The 25,580-nt window shown below is 42.4% G+C and overlaps 1 protein-coding gene across 1 annotated transcript in view; it reads right to left on the bottom strand.

The window, feature by feature from the left end:
- LOC115206775 (ATP-binding cassette sub-family B member 7, mitochondrial-like) overlaps nucleotides 1-25,580 on the bottom strand; it is a 46,658-nt gene that overhangs the window by 10,711 nt on the left and 10,367 nt on the right. The window contains exons 4-7 of the mRNA XM_029773976.1: nucleotides 17,235-17,364; nucleotides 16,793-16,964; nucleotides 16,105-16,208; nucleotides 6,150-6,257 (exon numbers count right to left, since the gene is read on the bottom strand). Coding sequence (XP_029629836.1) covers nucleotides 6,150-6,257; nucleotides 16,105-16,208; nucleotides 16,793-16,964; nucleotides 17,235-17,364 — 514 coding nt within the window. The remainder of the gene's footprint in view (nucleotides 1-6,149; nucleotides 6,258-16,104; nucleotides 16,209-16,792; nucleotides 16,965-17,234; nucleotides 17,365-25,580) is intronic.

Below are 25,580 nucleotides of genomic sequence, written 5' to 3' on the forward strand. Positions count from 1 at the left end.
CAATACATGCATGTTTTGTTCAATCAAGTTCATATTTATATCAAAAAACAGCTTTTTACATTAGCATGTGACGTTCAGAACTAGCATACCCCCCGCAAACTTCCGATGAATTTACTAACAATTTACTAAATTACTCACGATAAACGTTCACAAAAAGCATAACAATTATTTTAAGAATTATTGATACAGAACTCCTCTATGCACTCGATATGTCCGATTTTAAAATAGCTTTTCGGTGAAAGCACATTTTGCAATATTCTAAGTAGATAGCCCGGCATCACAGGGCTAGCTATTTAGACACCCAGCAAGTTTAGCACTCACCAAAGTCAGATTTACTATTAGAAAAGTTTGATTACCTTTCCTGTTCTTCGTCAGAATGCACTCCCAGGACTTCTACTTCAATAACAAATGTAGGTTTGGTCCAAAATAATCCATAGTTATGTTCCAACAGCGATGTTTTGTTCGTGCGTTCAAGACACTATCCCAATGGTAAATAACGGTCACCCGCACGGAGCATTTCGTGACAAAAGATTTCTAAATATTTCATTACCGTACTTCGAAGCATGTCAACCGCTGTTTAAAATCAATTTTTATGCCATTTTTCTCGGAAAAAAGCAATAATATTCCGACCGGGAATCTGCAATTAGGTAAACAGCCGAAAGAAAATACAGCACGGAGTCGAATCGGGCACGCGCCTAATTCCTTTGTCCTCTTATCGGCCACTTGGCAAAGGCGATTTTGTGTTTCAGCCTGAGGCTGCCTCGTGATCGTTCAACTTTTTCCCGGGCTCTGAGAGCCTATGGAAGCCGTAGGAAGTGTCACGTTACAGCTAAGATCCCCACTCTTCAATAAACAGAGACAAGAAGAACGACTCCTTGTCAGACAGGCCACTTCCTGCATGAAACCTTCTCAGGTTTTTGCCTGCCATATGAGTTCTGTTATACTCACAGACACCATTCAAACAGTTTTAGAAACTTTAGGGTGTTTTCTATCCAAAGCCAATAATTATATGCATATTCTAGTTACTGGGCAGGAGTAGTAACCCAATTAAATCAGGTACGTTTTTTATCCGGCCGTGTAAATACTGCCCCCTACCCCCAACAGGTTAAAAACAAATTCTTATTTACAATGACGGTTTAGGAACAGTGAGTTAACTGCCTTGTTCAGGGGCAGAACGACAGATTTTTACCTTGTCAGCTCAGGGATTCAATCTCCCCACCCCAGTATGGGAAGGTAATCCTTTCTTATGAGGATTTGGCCTGGCACCCCGGTGGCTGGGCCTGGCACCCCGGTGGCTGGGCCTGGCACCCCGGTGGCTGGGCCTGGCACCCCGGTGGCTGGGCCTGGCACCCCGGTGGCTGGGCCTGGCACCCCGGTGGCTGGGCCTGGCACCCCGGTGGCTGGGCCTGGCACCCCGGTGGCTGGGCCTGGCACCCCGGTGGCTGGGCCTGGCACCCCGGTGTCTGGGCCTGGCACCCCAGTGGGTGGGCCTATGCCCTCCAAGGCCCAACCATGGCTGGGCCTGGCACCCCGGTGGGTGGGCCTATGCCCTCCAAGGCCCCTGGCACCCCGGTGGCTGGGCCTGGCACCCCAGTGGGTGGGCCTGGCACCCCAGTGGGTGGGCCTGGCACCCCAGTGGGTGGGCCTGGCACCCCAGTGGGTGGGCCTGGCACCCCAGTGGGTGGGCCTGGCACCCCAGTGGGTGGGCCTGGCACCCCAGTGGGTGGGCCTATGCCATCCAAGGCCCAACCATGGCTGCGCCTTTACCCAGTCATGTGAAATCCATAGATCACGACCTAATGAATTTATTTCAATTCACTTATTTCCTTATATGAACTGTAATTCAGTAAAAACGTTTAAATTGTTGAATGTTGCGTTTATATTTTTGTTCAGTATACATTTTCAGATATTATATGTTTAATTTTGTCAGAAAGTCGTTTTCATTGCAAGTTAAAGTGTACGGTTAGCTAGCTAGCTAACGTTAGCTGGCTGTGTCACTAGCCAAAGTTACATGTATGATCTGTGTAGAAATATTATTCGTATCTCAGAGCTATTTGCATCGCTAGTTATAGCCTAATGTTAGCTAGCTAACGTTGCACCTAGTTGGTTAATGTTTAGTTACCTGTAGATTCATGCAGGGTAGTAAGTAACATTATGAGTTGGGATTATGGTTAATTGTTTAGCTAGCAAGCTATCCAGCTACATGTATAAACAAAAGACTCCACTATGCAAGTAACCATTTCACAGTACCGTTTACACCTTCTATATCCTGTGCATGTGACAAATAAACGTTGGTTTTATTTGATATAGTTTGTGTTTACCAGAGACGGTAATGCGAAGAACAACATGACCTGCACCAAAGTCAAATCAGGATATAACGTTAGGCCAACGAGACAGTGTCCAAGTTCTAAAATTCTCAGGTAGAATGCACTGCTTTAATTTAGTCTATATCTTATTTATCTTGCAGCCATCTTGGTTTTCAGCCTACATTATTTATCTAGCAGCCATCTTGGTTTTCAGCCTACTCTATTTATCTAGCAGCCATCTTGGTTTTCAGCCTACATTTTTTATTTAGCAGCCATCTCGGTTTTCAGCCTACTCTATTTATCTAGCAGCCATCTCGGTTTTCAACCTACTCTATTTATCTAGCAGCCATCTTGGTTTTCAGCCTACACTATTTATCAAGCAGTCATCTTGGTTTTCAGCCTATAGTATTTATCTAGCAGCCATCTTGGTTTTCAGCCTACACTATTTATCTTGCAGCCATCTTGGTTTTCAGCCTACTCTTTATCTAGCAGCCATCTTGGTTTTCAGCCTACACTATTTATCTAGCAGCCATCTTGGTTTTCAGTCTACACTATTTATCTAGCAGCCATCTTGGTTTTCAGCCTACACTATTTATCTAGCAGCCATCTTGGTTTTCAGCCTATACTATTTATCTAGCAGTCATCTCGGTTTTCAGTCTACACTATTTACCTAGCAGCCATCTTGGTTTACAGCCTACACTATTTATCTAGCAGCCATCTTATTTTTCAGCCTATTTATCTAGCAGCCATCTTGGTTTTCAGCCTACACTATTTATCTAGCAGCCATCTTGGTTTTCAGCCTACTCTATTTATCTAACAGCCATCTTGGATTTCAGCCTACACTAATTATCTAGCAGCCATCTTGGTTTTCAGCCTACACTATTTATCTAGCAGCCATCTTATTTTTCAGCCTATTTATCTAGCAGCCATCTTGGTTTTCAGCCTACACTATTTATCTAGCAGCCATCTTGGTTTTCAGCCTACTCTATTTATCTAGCAGCCATCTTGGTTTTCAGCCTACACTATTTATCTAGCAGCCATCTTGGTTTTCAGCCTACACTATTTATCTAGCAGTCATCTCGGTTTTCAGCCTACACTATTTATCTAGTAGCCATCTTGGTTTTCAGCCTATATATCTAGCAGCCATCTTGGTTTTCAGCCTACACTATTTATCTAGCAGCCATCTTGGTTTTCAGCCTACTCTATTTATCTATCAGCCATCTTGGTTTTCAGCCTACACTATTTATCTAGCAGCCATCTTGGTTTTCAACCAACACTATTTATCTAGCAGCCATCTTGGTTTTCAGCCTACTCTATTTATCTAGCAGCCATCTTGGTTTTCAGCCTACATTATTTATTTAGCAGCCATCTCGGTTTTCAGCCTACACTATTTATCTAGCAGCCATCTTGGTTTTCAGTCTACACTATTTATCTAGCAGCCATCTTGGTTTTCAGCCTACACTATTTATCTAGCAGCCATCTTGGTTTTCAGCCTATACTATTTATCTAGCAGTCATCTTGGTTTTCAGCCTACACTATTTATCTAGCAGTCATCTCGGTTTTCAGCCTACACTATTTATCTAGCAGCCATCTTGGTTTTCAGCCTACAATATTTACCTAGCAGCCATCTTGGTTTACAGCCTACACTATTTATCTAGCAGCCATCTTATTTTTCAGCCTATTTATCTAGCAGCCATCTTGGTTTTCAGCCTACACTATTTATCTAGCAGCCATCTTGGTTTTCAGCCTACTCTATTTATCTAGCAGCCATCTTGGATTTCAGCCTACACTAATTATCTAGCAGCCATCTTGGTTTTCAGCCTACACTATTTATCTAGCAGCCATCTTATTTTTCAGCCTATTTATCTAGCAGCCATCTTGGTTTTCAGCCTACACTATTTATCTAGCAGCCATCTTGGTTTTCAGCCTATTCTATTTATCTAGCAGCCATCTTGGTTTTCAGCCTACACTATTTATCTAGCAGCCATCTTGGTTTTCAGCCTACACTATTTATCGAGCAGCCATCTTGGTTTTCAACCAACACTATTTATCTAGCAGCCATCTTGGTTTTCAACCTACACTATTTATCTAGCAGCCATCTTGGTTTTCAGCCTACATTATTTATTTAGCAGCCATCTCGGTTTTCAGCCTACTCTATTTATCTAGCAGCCATCTCGGTTTTCATCCTACTCTATTTATCTAGCAGCCATCTTGGTTTTCAGCCTACACTATTTATCAAGCAGTCATCTTGGTTTTCAGCCTATACTCTTTATCTAGCAGCCATCTTGGTTTTCAGCCTACACTATTTATCTTGCAGCCATCTTGGTTCTCAGCCTACACAATTTATCTAGCAGCCATCTTGGTTTTCAGCCTACTCTATTTATCCAGCAGCCATCTTGGTTTCCAGCCTACACTATTTATCTAGCAGCCATCTTGGTTTTCAGCCTACTCTATTTATCTAGCAGCCATCTAGGTTTTCAGCCTACACTATTTATCTAGCAGCAATCTTGGTTTTCAGCCTACTCTTTATCTAGCAGCCATCTTGGTTTTCAGCCTACACTATTTATCTAGCAGCCATCTTGGTTTTCAGCCTACACTATTTATCTAGCAGCCATCTTTGTTTTCAGCCTACACTAATTATCTAGCAGCCATCTTGGTTTTCAGCCAACACTATTTATCTAGCAGTCATCTCGGTTTTCAGCCTACACTATTTATCTAGCAGCCATCTTGGTTTTCAGCCTACACTATTTATCTAGCAGCCATCTTTGTTTTCAGCCTACACTATTTATCTAGCAGCCATCTTGGTTTTCAGCCAACACTATTTATCTAGCAGTCATCTCGGTTTTCAGCCTACACTATTTATCTAGCAGCCATCTTGGTTTTCAGCCTACACTGTGTTTAGTGGAGTTTTTCTGTGTATAAAGTGAACGCTGATATGTTCAGAACAAAGGTGACCACAAATAAGCCTACATACAAAGTTCCCAATATCTTTGCAATTGTTACAAACAAAGGATAAAAATATGCTTCAAATTACAACCGAGATGACTGCAAGATAAAGTGGTATGTGGTAGTCGGTAAATAATGAGTGTTTTCAACTTTACTAATGATGGTTTTAATGATGCTCCTACCTTAAGATAGCTTTGGGAAAGTGGGCCTACCACAGTATGCACTAAGTGGTATTCATTCCTGTGTCTCTGGCCATTAAACATCTCAGTGCTGATACTGTGGTGGTCTCAGGGTCTGTTCTGGTGTGGTGTGTGTGTGTGTGTTTCAGGTTGTTCTGGTGTATGTAAATTAAGATTAACCAAATGCGCCAGGCCAGGGACATTTTGGCATGGCAAAGATTCTGGACCTGAATGTTATTCGAGGTAGAGGAAATTGGGGTCTAATAGCCAACATCCTAAAACACGTCCAGTGTTTTCTGAACATTTCCTGTTGAAAAGTGATATCCGGGGCAGCAGGTAGCCTAGTGGTTAGAGCGTTGGGCTAGTAATCAAAAGGTTGCTGGATTGAATCCCTGAGCTGACAAGGTAAAAATCAGCCAACACTGTTTATCTAGCAAAATGTCCCTGGCCCAGGCCGTCATTGTAAATAAGAATTTTTTCTTTGCCTAGTTAAATAAAGGTTAAAAAAGAATTATAATAATATATCCCAAGTATATAATTACAGTAAAGTAGTTTGCAGTTGTATCTAAAAAAACACTATTTTGTTCCCAAATGTTGTTTTTTTACCCTTTAGTCTGTGTAATTTTCAGGATTTATACTTGGGATAATGCTTTTCAACAGGAAAGGTTGTAAAAAAAGCTCCCTCCTTGGATAAATCGCTATCAGAAGGTTTTCTTACCTTGTTGAGTACGATGATCTCGTCTGCGTCTACGATGGTGGACAGTCTGTGAGCGATGAACACCGACGTCCGGTCCTGGACCAGACCCTTCATGGAACTAAGAATGTTCTAGAAGTACACAGAATCAACATGAAGTATTAGAAATAGTTCTAGAACGCTCTACAACACAGAAAGATAAATTATTCAAAATGGTACTAGAATGTTGTAGAGAAACAGAGGAACATCAAGTATTAGAAATAGTTCTAGAACTTTCTACAACACAGAAACATTGAACGTTACAAATAGTTCTAGAAGGTTCTAGAACAACACAGGAACATGAAGTATTCTAAATTATTTCCAAAATGTTGTAGAGATAGAGAAACATCAAGTATTATAAAACGTTATAGAATGTTCCAGAACAACACAAGAACATCAAATGTTAGAAACATATCTAAAGTGTTGTAGATCAAATAAAATGTTATTTGTCACATGTGCCGAATACAACGAATACAATACCCTTAACCAATACCCTTACAAACCCTTAGCCAACAATGCACTTCAAGAAATAGAGTTAAGAAATATTTACAAAATAAACTAAAGTAAAAAAAAATGTTTTAATAAAAAGTAACAAAATTAAAAAAGTTTTTGAAAATGTATTTCACCTTTATTTAACCAGGTAGGCTAGTTGAGAACAAGTTCACATTTACAACTGCGACCTGGCCAAGATAAATCAAAGCAGTGTGACACAAACAAAAACACAGAGTTACACATTGAATAAACAAACATGCAGTCAATAATACAATAGAAAAAGTCTATATACATTGTGTGCAAATGAGGTAGGATAAGGGAGGTAAGGCAATAAATAGGCCAAAGTGTCGAAATAATTACAATATAGCAATTAAACACTGGAGTGATAGATGTGCAGAAGATGAGTGCACAAGTAGAGAAACTGGGGTGCAAAGGAGCAAAATAAAAAAAATAGATAACAATATTGGGATGAGGTAGTTGGATGGGCTATGTACAAATGGGCTATGTACAGGTGCAGTGATCTGTAAGCTGCTCTGACAGCTGGTGCTTAAAGTTAGTGAGGGAGATATGAGTCTCCAGCTTCAGTGATTTTTGCAGTTCATTCTATTCATTGGCAGCAGAGAACTGGAAGGAAAGGCAGCCAAAGGAGGAGTTGGCTTTGGGGGTGACCAGTGAGATATACCTGCTGGAGATGGTGCTACGGGTGGGTGCTGCTATGGTGACCAGAGAGCTGAGATAAGGCGGGGCTTTACTTAGCAAAGACTTATAGATGACCTGGAGACAGTGGGTTTGGCGACGAATATGAATTGAGGGCCAGCCAACGAGAGCATACATATCACAGTGGTGGGTAGTATATGGGGCTTTGGTGACAAAACGGATGGCACTGTGATAGACTGCATCCAGTTTATTGAGTAGGGTATTGGAGGCTATTTTGTAAATGACATCGCCGAAGTCGAGGATCGGTAGGATGGTCAGTTTTACGAGGGTATGTTTGGCAGCATGAGTGAAGGATGCCTTGTTGCGAAATAGGAAGCCAATTCTAGGTTTAACTTTGGATTGGAGACATTTGAGTCTGGAAGGAGAGCTTACAGTCTAACCAGACACCTAGGTGTTTGTAGTTGTCCACATATTCTAACTCAGAACCGTCCAGAGTAGTGATGCTGGATGGGCGGGCAGGTGTGGGCAGTGATCGGTTGAAGAGCATGCATTTAGTTTTACTTGCATTTAAGAGCAGTTGGAGGCCACAGAAGGAGAGTTGTATGTCATTGAAGCTCGTCTGGAGGTTAGTTAACACAGTGTCCAAAGAAGGGCCAGAAGTATATCTAATGGTGTCGTCTGCGTAGAGGTGGATCAGAGAATCACCAGCAGCAAGAGCGACATCATTGATGTATACAGAGAAAAGAGTCGGCCCGAGAATTGAACCCTGTGGCACCCCCATAGAGACAATTTGACACACTGAACTCTGTCTGAGAAGTAGTTTGTGAACAAGGCGTGGCAGTTATTTGAGAAACCAAGGCTGTTGAGTCTGCCAATAAAGAATGTGATGATTGACAGAGTCGAAAGTCTTGGCCAGGTCGATGAATACAGCTCAGCACAGTATTGTCTCTTATCGATGGCAGTTATGATATCGTTTAGGACCTTGAGCATGGCTGAGGAGCATCCATGGCCAGCTCGGAAACCAGATTGCATAGCGGAGAAGGTACGATGGGATTCGAAATGGTCGGTGATCCTGTTTCTTAACTTGGCTTTCGAAGACTTTAGAAAGGCAGGGTAGGATAGATACGGGTCTGTAGCAGTTTAGGTCTAGAGTGTCTCCCCCTTTGAAGAAGGGAATGACCGCGGCAGCTTTCTAATCTTTGGGGATCTCAGATGATACGAAAGAGAGGTTGAACAGGCTAGAAATAGGGGTTGCAATAATTTCGGCTGGTAATTTTAGAAAGAGAGGGTCCAGATTGTCTAGCCCAGCTGATTTGTAGGGGTCCAGATTTTGCAGCTCTTTCAGAACATCAGCTATCTGGATTTGGGTGAAAGAGAAATGGGGGAGGCTTAGGCAAGTTTCTGCGGGGGGTGTAAGGCTGTTGATAATAACAATATACACTGCTCAAAAAAATAAAGTGAACACTTAAACAACACAATGTAACTCCAAGCCAATCACACTTCTGTGAAATCAAACTGTCCACTTAGGAAGCAACACTGATTGACAATAAATTTCACATGCTGTTGTGCAAACGGAATAGACAACAGGTGGAAATTATAGGCAATTAGCAAGACACCCCCAATAAAGGAGTGGTTCTGCAGGTGGTAACCACAGACCACTTCTCAGTTCCTATGCTTCCTGGCTGATGTTTTGGTCACTTTTGAATGCTGGCGGTGCTTTCACTCTAGTGGTAGCATGAGACAGAATCTACAACCCACACAAGTGGCTCAGGTAGTGCAGCTCATCCAGGTTGGCACATCAATGCGAGCTGTGGCAAGAAGGTTTGCTGTGTCTGTCAGCGTAGTGTCCAGAGCATGGAGGCGCTACCAGGAGACAGGCCAGTACATCAGGAGACGTGGAGGAGGCCATAGGAGGGCAACAACCCAGCAGCAGGACCGCTACCTCCGCCTTTGTGCAAGGAGGAGCAGGAGGAGCACTCTCAGAGCCCTGCAAAATGACCTCCAGCAGGCCACAAATGTGCATGTGTCTGCTCAAACGGTCAGAAACAGACTCCATGAGGGTGGTATGAGGGCCCGACGTCCACAGATGGGGGTTGTGCTTACAGCCCAACACCGTGCAGGACGTTTGGCATTTGCCAGAGAACACCAAGATTGGCAAATTCGCCACTGGCGCCCTGTGCTCTTCACAGATGAAAGCAGGTTCACACTGAGCACATGTGACAGACGTGACAGAGTCTGGAGACGCCGTGGAGAACGTTCTGCTGCCTGCAACATCCTCCAGCATGACGGGTTTGGCGGTGGGTCAGTCATGGTGTGGGGTGGCATTTCTTTGGGGGGCCGCACAGCCCTCCATGTGCTCGCCAGAGGTAGCCTGACTGCCATTAGGTACCGAGATGAGATCCTCAGACCCCTTGTGAGACCATATGCTGGTGCGGTTGGCCCTGGGTTCCTCCTAATGCAAGACAATGCTAGACCTCATGTGGCTGGAGTGTGTCAGCAGTTCCTGCAAGAGGAAGGCATTGATGCTATGGACTGGCCCGCCCGTTCCCCAGACCTGAATCCAATTGAGCACATCTGGGACATCATGTCTCGCTCCATCCACCAACGCCACGTTGCACCACAGACTGTCCAGGAGTTGGCGGATGCTTTAGTCCAGGTCTGGGAGGAGATCCCTCAGGAGACCATCCGCCACCTCATCAGGAGCATGCCCAGGCATTGTAGGGAGGTCATACAGGCACGTGGAGGCCACACACTACTGAGCCTCATTTTGACTTGTTTTAAGGACATCACATCAAAGTTGGATCAGCCTGTAGTGTGGTTTTCCACTTTAATTTTGAGTGTGACTCTAAATCCAGACCTCCATGGGTTGATAAATTGGATTTCCATTGATTATTTTTGTGTGATTTTGTTGTCAGCACATTCAACTATGTAAAGAAAAAAGTATTTAATAAGATTATTTCATTCATTCAGATCTAGGATGTGTTATTTTAGTGTTCCCTTTATTTTTTTCAGCAGTGTATAACAAATAACAATAATAAGGCTATATACAGGGGGTACCGGTACCGAGTCAATGTGCAATGATACATGTTAGTCAAGGTAATTTGCACATGTAGGTAGGGGGAAAGAGACTATGAGACTATATAAAGAGACTATATAAAAACAGTGAGTAGCAGCAATGTAAGTAGTCCAGGTGGCCTTTTGATGAATTGTTCAGCAGTCTTATGGCTTGGGGGGGGTAGAAGCTGTTAAGGAGTCTAATGGCTTGGGGGGGTAGAAGCTGTTAAGGAGTCTTTTGGACCTAGACTTGGTGCTCCAGTACCGCTTGTCGTGCGGTAGCCGATAGAACAGTCTATGACTTGGATGACTGGAGTCTGACAATTTTTGGGCCTTCCTCTGACACCAGCAAGTATATAGGTCCTGGATGGCAGGAAGCTTGGCCCCAGTGATGTATTGGGCAGTACGCACTACCCTCTGTAGCGCCTTACGGTTGGATGCCGAGCAGTTGCCATACCAGGCGGTGACGCAAAGTCAGCTCGGGGATTCGAATCTAGCAACCTTTCGGTTACTGGCCCAATGCTCTAACCACTAGGCTAGAGCAGGTTTAGGCAGGTTACCTTCGCATTATTGCATTCTTCGCATTCTTGGTCACAGGGACTATGGCGGTCTGCTTGAAACATGTAGGAATTACAGACTCAGTAGGGAGAGGTTGAAAATGTCAGTGAATAAACTTGCCAGTTGATCCTCGCATGCTCTGAGTACACGTCGTCGATGCACTTATTGATGAAGCCGGTGACTGATGTGGTGTACTCCTCAATGCCATTGGCTGAATACTGGAACATATTCTAGTCTGTGCAGCAAAACAGTCATGTAGCGTAGCATCCGTGTCATCTGACCACTTTCGTATTGAGCGAGTCACTGGTACTTCCTGCTTTAGTTTTATCAGGAAGATAGAATTATGGTCAGATTTGCCAAATGGAGGGTGAGGGAGAGCTTTGTATGCATCTATGTGTGTGGAGTAAAGGTGGTCTAGAGTTTTTTTCCCCTCTGGTTGCACATGTGACATGCTGCTAGAAATAAGGTAAAATGGATTTTAGTTTGCCTGCATTAAAATCCCCGGCCACTTGGAGCGCCACTTCTGGATGAGCATTTTCTTATTTGCTTATGGCCTTATACAGTTAGTTTAGTGCGGTCTTAGTGCCAGCATCTGTTTTTGGTGGTAAATAGACGGCTACGAATAATATAGATAAAAACTCTCCTGGTAGATAGTGTGGTCTACAGCTTATCATGAGGTAATCTACCTCAGGCCAGCAATACCTCAAGACTTCTTTAATATTAGACATCGCACACTATAAGTTTTTGACAAATAGACGCAACCCCGCCCCTCGTCTTACCAGGCCCAACTTACCAGGCCCCGCCCCTCGTCTGGTAAGTTCTAGTGTGCGATGTCTAATATTAAAGAAGTCTTGAGGTATTGCTGTTCTGTCCTGCCGATGCATGGAAAACCCAGTCAACTCTATGTTATGTGGCGGCAGTGTAGCCTAGTGGTTAGAGCGTTGGACTAGTAACCGAAAGGTTGCAAGTTCAAATCCTCGAGCTGACAAAATTGTACAAAATCTGTCGTTCTGCCCCCTGAACAAGGCAGTTAACCCACTGTTCCTAGGCCATCATTGAAAATAAGAATTTGTTCTTAACTGACTTGCCAAGTTAAACAAAGGTAAAATAAATAAAATGTGTTGTTGTTCAGCCACGACTCATAAACATAATATATTTCAGTTTTTAATGACCGTTGGTAGGACAGTCTTGACTGTAGATCATCCAGTTTATTCTCCAGTGGTTGACCAAGAGAACCGATGGTAGTGGTGATTTACTCACTCGCCTCTGAATCCTCACAAGGCATCCCAACCTTCTCCCTCTGTATCGCCGCCTTTTCTTCACGCGAATGACAGGGATTTGGGCCTGGTCTCCGGAAAGCAGTATATCCTTCACGTCGGACTCATTAAAGAAAATTCTTTGTCTAGTTCGAGGTGAGTAATCACTGGTCTGATGTCCAAAAGCTCTTTTCGGTCATAAGAGAGATGGTAGCATCAACATTATGTACAAAATAAAATTACAAACAATGCAAAAAAACACACAAAATACCACAGTTGGTTAGGAGTAGGGATGCACGATATATCGGTGAACATATCGGAATCTATGTCTAGTTTAATGCCGATGTGCAAAACCGATGTGAAAGCTGACGTGCATACCTATATAACGTAGGTAAAATGCTGCACTGTACGTTCAACACAGCATTCCTGATCTAGCCCACAATATCTTCTGTGTGGATCGAGCCGTCAACAAGTCCAGCAGTCATTTGAAAGAGTAAGAACATTTCAGCGAGACAACTCAAAGGTGAAATCCATTAACGCCAAGATAATGGAATTTATTGCCCTTGATAATCAACCGTTCTCTGTCGTGGGTGATGTTGGCTTTCGCCGACTGGTCGAGCACCGGTAAACACTGCCAAGTGCGCTATTTTTCAGATGTTGCCCTAACGGAGTTACACAGTAATGGTGTCACTGCTATTAGCTCCACGACATACATACTATGGAACGCCGTTTGGGTCTTTGTGTGTCAAAAAAGATACAGTAGCACTGTACAAAAAAAGTCTGCGAACACCGGCCACGAACGATGTGTTTTCAATACCACGTTGGTGGTAAAGCATAATTTGTTCAACTGCAACTTCTGGGGTAGCTAGCTAGCTTTAGCTTGGTACCTAGCTAGCACCAATACAACCAGCCTGAAAACAATGACCAGTAGAAACTGCAGTCATTTTCATTATTCTTAGCAATGATTTAGGAATCCTTGTGAGTAAGTATTAGCTAGGTTGCCACTTGTTGTTCGCCTATTGAAATTGAATTTCAGGTCGTGAAAATAAATTACTAACCAGCTACTTAACCCTGTTGCCCAAAGCTAACGTTATAAGCAGCCAGCTAGCTTCATCTCGCTAGTGACGCTCGACCGGACTGGGTTATGTGTTGTGAAGCTAGCCACAATAAGGTTTAGGCACAATAGTGGAATTTGCGGTTTGCCTTCAAAATAAAAGTATGTCAATGCAAATGAATACAAATAGTATAATTATGCCATACTTTTATTTTGAAGGCTAACCTCAAAGTCCACTATTGTGACTAATCCTTATTGTGGCTAGCTTCACATAAATGGTTCCGACCATCATTAATCAAATAAGAACTGTCTTATAAATTAGGGTTATTTTAGATAATGACACCTAGCTATATAGCTAGCTAGCTAACGATAGCTACTGAAAAAGATGTTGTGTTATTTTACGTGTATCTTTTTTGACCCACAAAGACCCAAACTGCGTTCCATAGAAATCCTGGTTGAGAATGAAACTGAACAAATGAACAACGAAACAGCACAGCAAGTAAGTGAAAGAAATAGGTTTTGATTATGTTTTACTGGTAATGGGGACATACGTAAATGCCAACAAAATACCTTTTTGGTCAGTGTGGGGTGTGTGGGTGTGTGTGTGTGTGTGTGTAACCTTTATTTAACCTGTTGTGGTATAGGGGGCAGTATTTTCACGGCCGGATAAAACACGTACCCGATTTAATCAGGTTACTACTCCTGCCCAGAAACTAGAATTTGCATATAATTAGTAGATCTGGATAGAAAACACTCTAAAGTTTCTAAAACTGTTTTAATGGTGTCTGTGAGTATAACAGAACTCATTTGGAAGGCCAAAACCTGAGAAGATTCCATACAGGAAGTGCCCTGTCTGACAATTTGTTGTCCTTCTGTTGCATCTCTATCGAAAATACAGCATCTGTGCTGTAAAGGGACATTTTCTAAGGCTTTCATTGGCTCTCTAAAGCCGCCAGAAAGTGGAATGTCTGCTGTCTCTGGGCAAAGAACAGCAGCAGAATTTGTAAGTTGTCAGCCTGGGGACAGTGAGAATGAGATGCGCGGTCACGAGACTTCTCCATGTTTTTCTTTCTCTCTCTGAATGAATACAACATTGCCCGGTTGGAATATTATCGCTATTTTACGAGAAAAGTAGCATAAAAATGTATTTTAAACAGCGTTTGACATGCTTCTAAGTACGGTAATGGAATATTTTGAATTTTTTTGTCACGAAATGCGCTCGCACGTTACCCTTCGGATAGTGACCTGAACGCATGAACAAAACGGCGGTATTTGGATACAACTATGGATTACTTGGAACCAAAACAACATTTGTTGTTGAAGTAGAAGTCCTGGGAGTGCATTCTGATGAAGAACAGCAAAGGTAATCCAATTTTTCTAATAGTAATTCTGAGTTTAGGTTGTCCCAAACTTGGTGGGTGTCAAATTAGCTAGCCGTGATGGCTGAGCTATGTACTCAGAATATTGCAAAATGTGCTTTCGCCGAAAAGCTATTTTAAAATCGGACATAGCGATTGCATAAAGGAGTTCTGTATCTATAATTCTTAAAATAATTGTTATGTATTTTGTCAACGTTTATCGTGAGTAATTTAGTAAATTCACTGGAAGTTTTCGGTGTGTATTCTAGTTCTGAACATCACATGCTAATGTAAAAAGCTGTTTTTTGATATAAATATGAACTTGATTGAACAAAACATGCATGTATTGTATAACATAATGTCCTAGGAGTGTCATCTGATGAAGATCATCAAAGGTTAGTGCTGCATTTAGCTGTGTTTTGGGTATTTGTGATGCATGCTAGTTGCTTGGTAATGGCTGTGTGGTTTTTTGTGTCTATGTACTCTCCTAACATAATCTAATGTTTTGCTTTCGCTGTAAAGCCTTTTGGAAATCGGACAACGTGGTTCGATTCAGGAGAAGTGTATCTATAAAATGGTGTAAAATAGTCCTATGTTTGAGAACTTTGAATTATGACATTTTGTGGTTTTAAATTTGGCGCTCTGATTTGTCACTGACTGTTGAACAGTGTAGACGATTTCGTCCCACCTCCCCTAGATAGGTTAACTAGGCATGTCAGTTAAGAACAAATTCTTATTTACAATGACGGCCCGGACGACGCTGGGCCAAATGTGCCTCCAATCACGGCCAGTTGTGATACAGCCTGGATTCGAACCAGGGACTGTAGTGACGCCTCTTGCACTGAGATGCAGTGCCTTAGACCACTGCGTCCATGTGTGTGTGTGTTAACTACTTAACAGTACTAGAAGTTAGAAAGGTTTAAATATCGGTTATCGGTATCGTTTTTTTGGCAAGGAAATTATCGATATCGGACAAAAATGTCATATCGGTGCATCACTAGTTTGGAGCCCGTAAAATGGCAGCCATCCCCTACAGCGCCATTATTATGGAACACAGGAACATCAAGTATTAGAAATAGTTCTAGAACACTGTATAGAAACAACACAGGAACATCAAGTATTAGAAATAGTTCTAGAATGTTCTAGGAGCACACCGATGCCAATATGACAGACAGGATATATATGAACCCGGTTTCTCTGAGAAATGCCATTAAAACAACTAAGTCAACACAAAAGCAGCCAGCAATATCTCCTGTCATCATCACCCCTGCTGCACACCCCTGTGTGCTCCTAATGATATTTACATACGCCCTTATAAAAAGCTTCACAATAAGAAAGCAATACACATCTAAATGTAATTCAGTAAGAAACGTATAATATGATGTGGCCTATTCTCTCCAAGTTCAGGGCACAGTGTACTCTATCCCCTAACATCTACTGAGCTGATTGATTGGTTGGTAAATTGAGCTGCAGAAGAGGCAACAGGTGATTCTGTATTGTGTGGGGGTTACCTCCTCAGTGATAGAGTCCAGTGAGGACGTAGCTTCATCATACAGCAGGATAGGAGGGTTCTTCAGTATGGCCCTGGCTATGGCCACACGCTGCTTCTCCCCACCTGAAAAACACACAGCAAGTCAATGATGCAGTCTTGACACACACAGCAACAGACAGAACAGGAAGTAAATGATGCAGGCTTGACACACAAGGCACAAGAGACAGAACCGGAAGTAAATAATGCAGTCTTGACACACATGGCAACAGAGACAGAAAAGGAAGTAAATAAAGCATTATTGGCACACATGGCAACAGAGACATAACAGGAAGCAAATAAAGCAGTCTTGAAACACACGGCAACAGAGACAGGACAGGAAGCATACACATATCTAGAGCCAGGTCAGGTCACAAAGAAAGCAACGCAACTGAAGACGTTTGTCATTCTCTCTGTTCTAACTGACTCTGTAGAAGTGCTATGGAAAAGTCAACAGGTAGCCAAACTGGTACATATAGAAAGCCCCAGTGGTAACAGTAGGAGCTACACCAGTCAGACTGGTAGATATAGAAAGCCCCAGTGGTAACATTAGGAGCTACACCAGTCAGACTGGTAGATATAAAAAGCCCCAGTAGTAACAGTAGGAGCTACACCAGTCAGACTAGTAGATTTTTGAGTCCCCTCTCCCGACCAGAGTGTGTCTGACCTACCTAACAGTTTGAGTCCCCTCTCGCCAACCTGAGTGTCGTATCCGTGGGGCATCCTAAGGATGGCATCGTGGATCCCTGCCAGCCGTGCCACCTGGTACACCTCCTCTGGCGTGGCGTTGATGTTCCTGTACTGAAGGTTGTAGAAGATGGTGTTGTGGAAGAGCAGTGCATCCTGGGTAGAAGGAGGAGAGACAGAGAGAGGGAGGAAGCAGTAGTCAATCAATACCTTCAGCTCAACTTGAGGAGTGGAAACATCAGGAGAGGACAGCATCAAGTGTAGAAACACACTGAACAAATACACAAACTGTTCTTTCAACATGTGAAGGAAAGAACCTGTAGTTTCTATACCCTTCCACAGTGCCCCCTTGTTGTGGGAGTTTACTGTTGTCCAAGTCAACTTAATACAGGATCAATAAGTTTAATAAAATCAAGGCAGTTTTACCTGTGGTACCACCCCTACGGCCCGTCGCAGACTGTCCAGTCCAACGTCTCTGATGTTCTGTCCAGCGATGTAGATGTTTCCATTCTGGGGCTCATAAAACCGGAACAACATACGCACTATGGTGCTCTTCCTGAAACAACACAGAACCATTATTCCTGTGGTGCTCTTCCTGAAACAACACAGAACCATTATTCCTGTGGTGCTCTTCCTGAAACAACACAGAACCATTATTTCTGTGGTGCTGTTCCTGAAACAACACATAACCATTATTCCTGTGGTGCGCTTCGTGAAAACCCTAATATATTACTCGCTAATGTTCTGTCCCTGGACAATAAAGTAGATGAGCTCAAGGCGAGGATCTCCCTCCAGAGAGACATCAGGGACTGTAACATACTCATGGAATCATGTCTCTTTCCGGATATACTGTCCCCGTCCATACAGCCAGCTGGGTTCTCAGTACATCACACAGACAGGAATAAAGAACTCTCCGGAAAGAAGAAAGGCGGGGGTGTATGTTTCATGATTAACTACTCATGGTGAGATTGTGATCACGTACAGGAACTCAAGTCCTTTTGTTCACCCAACCTAGAATACCTCACAATCAAATGCCAACCGTATTACCTCCAGAGAGAATTATCTTCGGTTATCGTCACAGTCGTGTATATTCCCCCTCAAGCCGATACCACAACGTCCCTGAAGGAACTACACTGAGCTTTGTGCAAACTGGAAAACACATATCCTGAGGCCACATTTATCGTATCTGGGGATTTTTAAAAAATACATTTGAGGAAAACGCTACCGAAGTTGGATCAACACATTGCTTGTCGTACTCGCGCTTCAAAAACTCTAGACCATTGTTACTCCCTCGCCCTCCATCCTCCTTCTCCCTTCCTATAGGCAGAAACTCAAACAGGAAGTACCCGTGCTAAGGTCTATTCAACGTTGGTCTGACCAATCAGAATCCATGCTTCAAGACTGTTTTGATCACGCAGACTGGGCTATGTTCCCGGGTAGCCTCTGAGAATAACATTGACATATACAGTTGAAATCAGAAGTTTACATACACCTTAGCCAAATACATTTCAACTGACGTCACAACAGTAGTAGGCTTGATTCACAACAATGACGAGACAGCCTACAGGGAGGGGGTGAGTGCCCTGGCGGAGTGGTGCCAGGAAAACAACCTCTCACTCAACATCAACAAAACGGAGGAGCTGATCGTGGACTTCAGGAGACAGTGGAGGGAGCACGCCCCCCATCCACATTTACGGGACCACAGCGGAGAAGGTGAAGAGCTTCAAGTTCCTCAGCGCACACATCACTGACAATCTGAAATGGTCCACCCACTCAGACAGTGTGATGAAGAAGGCGGAACAGCGCCTCTTCAACCTCAGGAGGCTGAAGAAATTTGGCTTGGTTCCTAAGACCCTTAAACTTTTACAGATGCACAATCGAGAGCATCCTGTCGGGCTGTATCACCGCCTGGTACGGCAACTGCACCGCCCACAACGGCAGGGCTACCCAGAGGGTGGTGCGGTCTGCTCAACGCATTACCGGGGGAAAACTACCTGCCCTCCAGGATACTTACACCACCCGATGTCACAGGCCAAAAAGATCATCAAGGACATCAACCACCCGAATCACGGCCTGTTCACCCCGCTATCATCCAGAAGGCGAGGTCAGTACAGGTGCATCAGAGCTGGGACCAAGAGACTGAAAAACAGCTTCTATCTCAAGGCCATCACTGTTAAATAGCCATCACTAGTGTCGTGTCTTTGCTATGCCGGATTAAGTGATATGACAAGCTATTCTATAAAATCCTTTCTCTGTAATTAATATCACCTGATTCGCTAATCATGTAAATGTAATTAACTAGAAAGTCGGGACACCACGGAAGAGTGTTTATAGAGCCGTTATCTTCCGAATAAACTCTTAAAAACGTAGTAATATTTTACATCGATAGCCGTCATCTTAATCGTCACCTTATTTTCAGTCTCATAATGAAAGTGGTAAATTCTTGGTTATCTTCAAGAACCCTGGCTAACAAGTTGAATCAGCAATACAAAATTGGGTTTAATTATTTATTTACTAAATACCTAATTTATCACACAGAATTACATATACACTGAATACAAATGATGTCATACAGAAAATGTCCCTGGTGGACGAAGCCGACATGGCGGGTTGTTACACACAGAAAGGGGGTTGGGCTTGAATGAAAGAGCGGGAAGACTTAGGAACAAAGAAACAGCAGCTATGCTATCGTAAATACAGAATCTTATGCATTCTAAATTACCGCCCATTTGGAAAAGGAAAATGCAATAAATATTTACTCTGAGCTGCACTTCGGTAGATTGGCCGGGTTGGCCAACAAATCTTCCGGTCCTCGGAAGAATGTCTCTGGTGGTAAATTGGATTCGTGGTGGTATCTTCGTCTGTGGTAGACTGGATCCGTCGTCCGTCCTTTCCTAGCCCACGTCTACAGCGGCCGCTGCTAACTCAACGGCTAGGAGGTATCACTTCTGTAGTGAATAAGTTCAAAGTTCATACCATTCACAACCAAAGCTCACGCCGAGGTTGGCTTAGTTCTGTACTTGACATGTGTGTCCTTGTAACGCAGAGGCTGCAGACCTCACGTAGTGGAACTAACTGGTTACATTGTGTCATTGTCTTATATAGTAGAGAGGGGGAAGGATGTGTTTCAAGGTTTATGACCCCTGTCTCTTCACAGGGGCGGGCCACTGATCAAGCAGGGCACTTTCCTTATGAAAACCCAATTCTCTCAATTGGAAGCTAAAATTACATTTAATCTCCTAACAAACAATTTCAATATCAAACATTTCAATTGCATAACAATTCCATGTGACTCTGATAACTAGAGGGTGTATACTTTCCCAGGTACAGTTTATGTCGTCCTGTCATCAGTCATAATGTCTCAGATGACAACCGAACTGACATCCATACTCATTAAGTTTCAAAGCATATTTCCAACTGGTTTTAATACCAAAATATGGTTCCTTTCCCCATTTGTTTGATGTTCCCAGACTCTCTATATTTAACACAGGCTATTCAACAGTCCTTCAGTAGGGTCAGAAAGAGAGGGGAAGGGAGAAAGGTATTTATGGGGGGGTCATTAAACTTACCCACAGGCCAATGTCATGACACTAGATAGCCTCCACCCAGTACCCTGCTCTGAATTGAGTCACTGTTACTACCCGGCTACCACCCGGTTACTCAACCCTGCACCTTAGAGGCTGCTGCCCTATGTACATAGACATGGAATCACTGGTCACTTTAATAATGGAACACTGGTCATTTTAATAATGTTTACATACTGTTTTACTCATTTCATATGTATATACTGTATTCAATTCTACTGTATTCTAGTCAATGCCACTCCAACATTGCTCGTCCTAATATTTATATATTTCTTAAATCCATTCTTTTAGATGTGTGTGAATTGTTGTGAATTGTTTGATATTACTGAACTGCTGGAGCTAGGAACACCAGCATTACACTGTTGGAGCTAGGAACACCAGCATTTCACTGTTGGAGCTAGGAACACCAGCATTTCACTGTTGGAGCTAGGAACACCAGCATTTCACTGTTGGAGCTAGGAACACCAGCATTTCACTGTTGGAGCTAGGAACACCAGCATTACACTGTTGGAGCTAGGAACACCAGCATTTCACTGTTGGAGCTAGGAACACCAGCATTTCACTGTTGGAGCTAGGAACACCAGCATTACACTGTTGGAGCTAGGAACACCAGCATTACACTGTTGGAGGTAGGAACACCAGCATTTCACTGTTGGAGCTAGGAACACCAGCATTTCACTGTTGGAGTTAGGAACACCAGCATTACACTGTTGGAGCTAGGAACACCAGCATTTCACTGTTGGAGCTAGGAACACCAGCATTTCACTGTTGGAGCTAGGAACACCAGCATTTCACTGTTGGAGCTAGGAACACCAGCATTACACTGTTGGAGCTAGGAACACCAGCATTTCACTGTTGGAGCTAGGAACACCAGCATTTCACTGTTGGAGCTAGGAACACCAGCATTTCACTGTTGGAGCTAGGAAAACCAGCATTACACTGTTGGAGCTAGGAACACCAGCATTTCACTGTTGGAGCTAGGAACACCAGCATTTCACTGTTGGAGCTAGGAACACCAGCATTTCACTGTTGGAGCTAGGAACACCAGCATTTCACTGTTGGAGCTAGAAACACCATCATTTCACTGTTGGAGCTAGGAACACCAGCATTTCACTGTTGGAGCTAGGAACACCAGCATTACACTGTTGGAGCTAGGAACACCAGCATTTCATTGTTGGAGCTAGGAACACCATCATTTCACTGTTGGAGCTAGAAACACCAGCATTTCACTGTTGGAGCTAGCAACACCAGCATTTCACTGTTGGAGTTAGAAACACCAGCATTTCACTGTTGGAGCTAGCAACACCAGCATTTCGCAACACCCACAATAACATCTGCTAAATATGTGTATGTGACCAATAAATTTTTTCTATGACTTTTGGGAAATAGGACTGACACTATAACTATAGTAGAAAGACTAAACTAGCAGAGCGAAGCTGAATAAGCACCTAAGGTTATAACCACAATCTGCAGATGTAATTGGAGGGGATAAGTTAAATACAGGTTAGGAACATAAGAGGCACATTTCCACTTCAACACTAGAACAGATTAGTGAAGCTGCCGTCCAATTATTTACCAAGTAGAGCTGGATAATAAGGGTTTCTACACAGAGACAGATTTCAGACCCAGTGACTATGTTTACATGCACACCTATATCCCGTTAGTATTCGGGAGACTCAAGTATTCTGTTTTTGAGTCGACACATATAAACATCATATCCTGTTTACAATAAACCCCGAAAAGCTTATATCCCAGTTACGTGAAACCAGAATAAGATTCCTTGGGTATGCTGATCTTATGCGGTTGATGGTTGTTTTTCACGGTCGGTAAAGACTCAGTTGGGTATATCATGGGTGTCAGTCTGTGGGTTGTGTGATGATGTTTTCATCTGATTATTCAACAAATCACTTGAAAAAGTACATTACCTGGCAGTTCCAGCCACAATCATTTATTTAGCTGAAATTCAGCACTTTCACACCTCCTTTAGACAAGTTTCTGCTTATAATTACTGACATTTGGTAGGCCCCATTATAATTACTGACATTTGGTAGGCCCCATTATAATTACTGACATTTGGTAGGCCCCATTATAATTACTGACATTTGGTAGGCCCCATTATAATTACTGACATTTGGTAGGCCCCATTATAATTACTGACATTTGGTAGGCCACATTATAATTACTGACATTTGGTAGGCCATATTATAATTACTGACATTTGGTAGGCCATATTATAATTACTGACATTTGGTAGGCCACATTATAATTACTGACATTTGGTAGGCCATATTATAATTACTGACATTTGGTAGGCCACATTATAATTACTGGCATTTGGTAGACCATATTATAATTTGTGCCATTTGGTAGGCCATATTATAATTACTGACATTTGGTGGGCCATATTATAATGACTGACATTTGGTAGGCCCCATTATAATTACTGACAATTGGTAGGCCACATTGTATTTACTGACATTTGGTAGGCCATATTATAATTACTGACATTTGGTAGGCCCCATTATAATTACTGACATTTGGTAGGCCACATTAAATTACTGACATTTGGTAGGCCACATTATAATTACTGACATTTGGTAGGCCACATTATAATTACTGACATTTGGTGGGACATATTTTAATTACTGACATTTGGTAGGCCCCATTATAATTACTGACATTTGGTATGCCACATATTTACTGACGTTTGGTAGGCCATATTATAATTACTGACATTTGGTAGGCCCCATTATAATTACTGACATTTGGTAGGCCATATTATAATTACTGACATTTGGTAGGCCACATTATAATTACTGACATTTGGTAGGCCATATTATAATTTGTGCCATTTCGTAGGCCACATTAGAACTACTGACATTTGGTAGGCCATATTATAAGTACTGACATTTGGTTGGCCCCATTATAATTACTGACATTTGGTAGGCCATATTATAATTACTGACATTTGGTAGGCCACATTATAAATACTGACATTTGGTAGGCAATATTATAATTACTGACATTTGGTAGGCCATATTATAATTACTGACATTATAATTACTGACATTTGGTTGGCCACATTATAATTACTGGCATTTGGTGGGCCATATTATAATTACTGACATTTGGTGGGCCATATTATAATTACTGACATTTGGTAGGCCACATTATAATTACTGATATTTGGTAGCCCACATTATAATTACTGGCATTTGGTAGACCACATTATAATTACTGACATTTGGTAGCCCTATTATAATTACTGACATTTGGTAGGCCACATTTTAATTACTGGCATTTGTTTGGCCATATTATAATTACTGACATTTGGTAGGCCACATTTTAAACGAAGCTCCGCTCAAAAGGCAGACGGGGCGCAGCCCGGCAACCCTAATGCTTATACAATAAAAGTAACACCACACGTAACAAAGAACAATCCCGCACGAATCCTAGCTAAACACAGACAGACTAAATACCCCCCCACTAATGACAAACACAAAACAGGTGCAATCACAAAACAGACATAACTAACAGACACTGAAACACAGGTCGGTGGCAGCTAGTAGGCCGGCGACGACGACCGCCGAGTGCCGCTCGACCGAGGAGAGGCGCCACCTTCTGTGGATGTTGTGACAGTACCCCTCCCCTGACGCGCGGGTCCCGCAGCGCGCCGACACCGGCCTCGGGGACGACCCGGAAGGCGAGGCGCTGGGCGATCCGGGTGGAGGTTGTGGAAATTCCGCAACATGGCTTCATCCAGAATGTCCCTCGCCGGGACTCAGTTGGGTATATCATGGGTGTCAGTCTGTGGGTTGTGTGATGATGTTTTCATCTGATTATTCAACAAATCACTTGAAAAAGTACATTACCTGGCAGTTCCAGCCACAATCATTTATTTAGCTGAAATTCAGCACTTTCACACCTCCTTTAGACAAGTTTCTGCTTATAATTACTGACATTTGGTAGGCCCCATTACAATTACTGACATTTGGTAGGCCACATTATAATTACTGACATTTGGTAGGCCCCATTATAATTACTGACATTTGGTAGGCCCCATTATAATTACTGACATTTGGTAGGCCCCATTATAATTACTGACATTTGGTAGGCCCCATTATAATTACTGACATTTGGTAGGCCCCATTATAATTACTGACATTTGGTAGGCCACATTATAATTACTGACATTTGGTAGGCCATATTATAATTACTGACATTTGGTAGGCCATATTATAATTACTGACATTTGGTAGGCCACATTATAATTACTGACATTTGGTAGGCCATATTATAATTACTGACATTTGGTAGGCCACATTATAATTACTGGCATTTGGTAGACCATATTATAATTTGTGCCATTTGGTAGGCCATATTATAATTACTGACATTTGGTGGGCCATATTATAATGACTGACATTTGGTAGGCCCCATTATAATTACTGACAATTGGTAGGCCACATTGTATTTACTGACATTTGGTAGGCCATATTATAATTACTGACATTTGGTAGGCCCCATTATAATTACTGACATTTGGTAGGCCACATTAAATTACTGACATTTGGTAGGCCACATTATAATTACTGACATTTGGTAGGCCACATTATAATTACTGACATTTGGTGGGACATATTTTAATTACTGACATTTGGTAGGCCCCATTATAATTACTGACATTTGGTATGCCACATATTTACTGACGTTTGGTAGGCCATATTATAATTACTGACATTTGGTAGGCCCCATTATAATTACTGACATTTGGTAGGCCATATTATAATTACTGACATTTGGTAGGCCACATTATAATTACTGACATTTGGTAGGCCATATTATAATTTGTGCCATTTCGTAGGCCACATTAGAACTACTGACATTTGGTAGGCCATATTATAAGTACTGACATTTGGTTGGCCCCATTATAATTACTGACATTTGGTAGGCCATATTATAATTACTGACATTTGGTAGGCCACATTATAAATACTGACATTTGGTAGGCAATATTATAATTACTGACATTTGGTAGGCCATATTATAATTACTGACATTATAATTACTGACATTTGGTTGGCCACATTATAATTACTGGCATTTGGTGGGCCATATTATAATTACTGACATTTGGTGGGCCATATTATAATTACTGACATTTGGTAGGCCACATTATAATTACTGA

Source organism: Salmo trutta, chromosome 13, assembly GCF_901001165.1.
Source record: "Salmo trutta chromosome 13, fSalTru1.1, whole genome shotgun sequence".
Taxonomy (NCBI): Eukaryota; Metazoa; Chordata; class Actinopteri; order Salmoniformes; family Salmonidae; genus Salmo; species Salmo trutta.